Consider the following 6,000-nt stretch of genomic DNA (forward strand, 5'->3'; position numbering starts at 1 on the left):
AGACATACCAACCAATCTAATCAGCACATTGTGAAAACGGACACAATCATAATGGCATTATGCCAAAGGCTCCATGGAATTCTAAGAGGATTCCCTAAGAGGGGTGCAGAACAAGAGGCCAATGGCAGGGAAGGCTTCTCATATATGTGATTTTTGAACTGATTCTTGAAGGAGAAATAGGAGTTTGCTAGGCAGAAAAGGGTAGAATACATTCTAGGTAGAAACAATAACATAGTAAAGGCAAGAAATGTAAAACAGTATGGCCTTGCCACCTTGTGTCATGATTCAGTCAGGAAACAAGCAGCACACTTGAAGAGTTAACGGAAAGTTTAATGAAGTGACCATTTCTGGAAATGTGGACAAGGTGAAGGGCGTCAACAAAGGATGGTGAGGCATTTGGAGTTAGCAATGATGAGAAGCCATTCACCACCTGGCCAAAAGAGACAGGAAAGAGAATGGGATTACCCGAACCCAGTGGAACCCACAAGAAAGGCGCTTACCCAGCAGGAACCATGACCAAAACCAGGAACACAGCTGCTACTAAGCCACGGTCTGGCGGAGACAAAGAGAAGGGTAGATACCCAACATCTTCCCTCCGGTCTCCAGATGGTTCTTCCTTTGGCTGGGCCTCCCTGCAACGGGGCAACCTTTGCCCTTCACCAAAAATTTCTATATGCCTATTTTTAATCCCAGTAATGTAATAATTACTCTCTCAGATACTTGAAAATAAAAACAAATCATCCTAAGTGTGAGACGACATACACTGTTAAGTCCTTTTGTCTAAGAAACGACACTACTGTTCTGTCAGTGGATGAAACCAGCTCGCCATTAGCTTCAGAATATTTTTATCCACTTAAAACATGTCATATTTGATTTATAAATTTGGGTTAAGTCACATCAAGTTACCGTCACGTTTTATCACGGTGCTACATTGTTTGAAAGAACAACGTGTCCTTTGACAACCTGTTTTTCTACTTATTTTCAGATCAATAACTCGATCTTACTACCGCAACTCAGTTGGTGGATTTTTAGTGTTTGACATCACCAACCGACGATCTTTCGAACACGTGAAAGATTGGCTAGAAGAGGCAAAAATGCACGTGCAGCCGTTTCGGATTGTGTTTCTGCTGGTGGGACACAAGTGTGACTTGGCTTCACGACGTCAGGTGACAAGGGAAGAAGCCGAAAAACTGTCCGCAGACTGTGGCATGAAGTATATAGAAACGTCTGCAAAGGATGCCACCAATGTCGAGGAGTCCTTCACGATCTTGACAAGAGACATTTATGAACTTATTAAAAGGGGGGAAATTTGTATTCAAGACGGCTGGGAAGGGGTTAAAAGTGGTTTTGTCCCAAATACTGTGCATTCTTCCGAGGAAGCGGTAAAGCCCAGGAAAGAGTGCTTCTGCTGAGTTCAAACAGGCCAAAGAACTCACATGAACAGGTTGGGTGTCATCTCAGGATAAATGCCAACGTTAACGGCAGAACGGTGCAGCGAAAGCATTTGAGAAACAGTTTCGAGCCCGTGCTAACGCTCTTTTGTGAGGTATTTAATTCAGAGCTAGTCCTATGCTCACCTGCTACACTACCAGTTGGGTATTTTGCTCAATTATCAGGCAAAGCAGACAACTTCTTCTTGAAACGTGAGTGTCTACAGAATTACTCCCATTCTCACTTTGTTAGCATATAGCTGACCTGAATGTCCACGTATATCAATATTACTCATTTTTCTTGACAGTTTGAAATGGGTTTTTTTGTACACATGTAGTCTGATCGAAAAGATTTTATCTGGCATTACATTCTCATGAGTTAATTTGTTAATGCTGAAGAGTGAAGTGGGTTTAAAAGTGCATTGTTTGCTTACAAAGTCAATAATCTCAGAGGCGTCATCAACTAGGACTAAAGTAACAATTCCTTGTAGAAGGTACCGCGTTTTTAACCATTCTTTAAAATAGCTATCCTCCCTTAATTTGCCCAAACATAAGAAAATAAGTTTTATACTCACTTTTGTTCTCTGATTTATTGTTCTTGATAATTTTATGTTTTGTAAAGATAACTAAGGATCCAAACAAAATATTTTATTGCGAATATTTATAAAAATAAAATGAAGGACCATTCATCAGCAAATGTTTTGATGTTAGAGTATATTGTCCTTATTTAGACAAGAGAAACAAATTGATTTATATAATACAGACATTTTCAGAGAAAGTAAATGCAGTTTACCTTGAACTATTGTCAAAATTATCAACATAGGTAAATATGGAATATTTTTAGTGATCGCTCTGTCCAAGTAAGTTTCTGAATTTCCCCATTTCTTGTACAAGAAATGTACAGGAAAGATTTTTGGGCAAGGAAGATTGGTTAGACGTTCGATGTATTTAGCATTCAAATTGTATTTCAGTAAAATTAAAGAGAGAATAATGAGTTAGGGCTATAAAGTGACTTCTGAGTTTTCTAATTTTTAACTTATTGATTAAATTATCCTCCTGGAATATTTGATCACAAAGCCAAATATTTTATAACCTACATTTCTGTTCTGTTATGCTTCCCTAATCACAACGGGGCACCAAATGCAGCCCCCTTTTTGAAATCATGGGTTTTACTGTTAAAATAGTAGCTCCATTTGTTTGAAAACCAAAGTGATATAGTAGAAAGAATATTTAATGAGAAACCAGAAAACCTGGGTCCTAAGCTTGCCTTTGCTGTACCAGTAAAGCATGAGTGAGTCACTTACCCTCATTAAGCATCATTGCTCTTAACTGTAAAATGAGGCTAATAGCCCCATTTATTGTGCTTCATGGAATTATTTTGAGAATCAAGTGTGTCATGTGAAAAAGCTTCGTAAATAGAGAAAGCATGATGCAAATATGAGTGTTGTATCAGCGGCTTGCGGGCATACTATTATATTTACAACGGTTGAGAATTTTGTTTTCTCATGTTCTTTCCCCTCGTCCCCACATTCTGCAGAGGGAGCAGAAAGGTGCATGCTTTCAGGGACCTGGGGGATCTCTTGATTTCAGGTATGCCCTCTGCCCTCTTGCTCGGAAACACCGCTCCTCCAAGGTGGAAAAGATAGGGAGGGAAATCACGGGAGACTTAATTCAATCAGAAGTCCTGTTTGAATGTGGTTTTTGTGCGTCTTTGAAGTAGTTATTTAATTATATTTTAAATACTTGTACATTTTCTAGGTTCATGGAAGTATTTTTAATAGTGCTTATGGAGAGAAGAATATAAATTGTAACATCAGTGTAAGATTGTGAATAGTTCTGTTGTCAACATTTTCTTGATACCCTTGTATTAATTTCAATCGAGTGAGTTCAAACTGTAATTGATCAGATGAGAATAGCTGTCCCCCCCAAATGTGAAGTCATCTGTTTTTACTGCTACAATTTTAAATCTTGTATTACAATTTTCCATCAGTCCAAAATAGCACCAACTCAGAAACTGAGTATCTAACAACAATTTAAAGTATGCCCCCCTGTGCCTACTTGTAAAGAAACAGCTAAGCTATAAAATATGATTTAACTTTCAGTGGATGCCCTTTATAATACTAACATTGGGGTAAGACTAATATTTGGCCTAGAGGGTATGATGTGTTCCAAGATTTAGAATAGTGCCAGAGAGTCATAAGAAACAGATGAAAATGCAGGGCCCCCCAAAATTGATACTGCACCAAGGTTGCACAAAAGCAGAAGCAAGCCTAGAACTCTGCCTGGTCAGGGTTCTTTCCCATTACCCTGCTGTGTCAGGGGTGTGTGTGTGTGTGTGTGTGTGTGTGGTAAAGCAAAGGGAAAATATGATCTAGCTGAATCCACAAAATACTAAAACTGGGCCATGGCATTTTGAGGTTATAGAAGAGTTGCTTGTGGTGTAACAATACTAAAATGAAAAATAACTACAAAGATCTGAGTTCTTATGCAAGATTGCCAAACGTCTGTATAACCTTAGCCAGATATTTTTATCCATGTATATATATACATATAAAATAACTGACCTATTTTCTTATACATAATTATGGAGAAGATGGATAATCACGCCAAAATAGTAAAAATATTTTCTCCAGGCAAAACGTTTTGACTAAGTGTCTTACAAGTCATATATACTTGAATCAGTTATAATTGAAATTATTTAATTTAAAATTTACTTAATTTAAATTTAAACCTACTTAAACTTAAAATTCAAAACTAATGGATGATGTTGCTAGTTACTAAATATTTTAAATAAATATGATAAAGAAGAAATGAAAAACTATCTGATCATATAATACACTTGTCCCTGACAAACACTTTTCATCTTGAGTTGCGTTAACACTTTCAGTGCACGTGGTAAAGTGATGGTTCATTGAATGGTAAGCTTAAGCCAAAATGATTTTATAAACAGAATGCTTTTAAATGTCGTCTTTCTATATGTAAGAGTAGCAATCAAGATTTCTTTGAGAGTTTACACTAGGTTTCCAAAAGCCTCCAAGTCCTCCGTGATTTTTTTTAGTGGCAACCAAAGCAGCCTTTATTATTGTTAAGATAAGTTTCCCAAATCTATTTATCCAACTTTACAGTATTCAAAAACTGAATCTATAGATTAATAAAATCCTTTTAAGAGTGCTTTTGATTTTATATTGCCTTTGTTTCAATCAAGTACAAAGCTTCCACTGACATCAAAGAGTGCACTGTATTTGAATAATTTCTTTAGGTCTGACAGTGACATGGATTTGGAAGACTAAAGACCCATTCCGGAAGCTAATTCATTTGTTGCCCAGTAACTGCCTGGAGAGATTAAGCTGGAAATGCAAAGGAAATATGTAATCTTTAAGGGAAAAAAAAAAGAAGAAGAAGAAAGACTATAAAAGCTTTAAAGTTAGATCCTTTGTATTTTAATATAGAATACATTCCCAACAATAAGCTAGCTCTTGGAAATTCCACAGCTGATAAATAGCCATCTCTGCTACAAAATTTTTCTAAATCCCACTGTTTTCACTAAACTTTCCTGAGCAACCAATCTTCACCTGATCTTAAGATAACTAACAAACTTTTCTCCCCAACGTGGACGAACTGCTACGTGACTTGGTATTCCTATAATCCTAATCACTGATGAAAGTAGACACATGAATGTTGAGCTGTGACAATCTATATCAATCATTACAGACTCTGATTCACTTCCTACGCATAATCATGATATAGAATAAATGAAGAGAAAAGAAAACTTTTAAAGATTGTATTTTAAATTAGTGCTCCTTATTGTTACGTCTCTCTGGAAAATTTTTTTGTTTTTTTTTTAAATAGTGCCTAAAGCATTGTCGATGTGCTCTTTGGTGACTAGTAATTAATGATGATTATGTTGAATTAATCCTATTAAATGTGGATTCCATATACGTGGTTTTAATTTCTACATTCCATGGAGAAACAAACATGTTTTGCTACAATCCTCTTGCCAGTTTTTTTTTTTTTTAGAATGACAGCCAATGGAAGAAAGACATGGTATACATTTTTTGAAGTATGTTATTAGTGTTATTTGATTTTAAATAATGAATAAAAAGAATGAGAACGAGAACTGTGGTCGTCACAGGACTGTTATATTATCCATCTTTAGTGGTGCTTTCAAAACAGAAGCAACTATTTAATGCAATTAAACATGTCCATGTGTGTGTATTTACAAATGAAATGCAAATAAGAATCAGATCTGAAATCCCATCTATATTACATAATGCCCTGGTGAAGTGTGGGGCAGAACCCCATAATCAAACATTTATATACGTACAGCAAAATGTATGAATATATACACTGAAAAATGTCTATAAATGACCTGTCATCAATTGAGGTCAGATTTTTTTTTTTTTTTTTTGGCTGCCAAATGAGTTATCAAGAGAATTGCAGATTTTCAGAGCCTTTTGGGTTTCAGAATTTCGAAAAAGGATCATGGTCTTTTATTATGCCTTAACAGATAATTCAGAATTTGTGACTTTTCTCTAGTTAGTTCATCTTTGTCATACTTCAACCTTGCACA

The 6,000-nt window shown here is 36.0% G+C and overlaps 1 protein-coding gene across 1 annotated transcript in view; it reads left to right on the forward strand.

The window, feature by feature from the left end:
* The window catches only part of RAB39A (RAB39A, member RAS oncogene family), a 29,448-nt gene extending 23,901 nt beyond the window's left edge, over positions 1-5,547 (forward strand). The window contains exon 2 of the mRNA XM_011237172.3: positions 986-5,547. Within this exon, the coding sequence (XP_011235474.2) occupies positions 986-1,412 (427 nt within the window). The 3' untranslated portion in view covers positions 1,413-5,547. The remainder of the gene's footprint in view (positions 1-985) is intronic.
* The last annotated feature ends 453 nt before the right edge of the window (positions 5,548-6,000 follow it).

The sequence above is a fragment of the Ailuropoda melanoleuca genome, chromosome 8 (genome assembly GCF_002007445.2).
Source record: "Ailuropoda melanoleuca isolate Jingjing chromosome 8, ASM200744v2, whole genome shotgun sequence".
Lineage (NCBI taxonomy): Eukaryota > Metazoa > Chordata > Mammalia > Carnivora > Ursidae > Ailuropoda > Ailuropoda melanoleuca.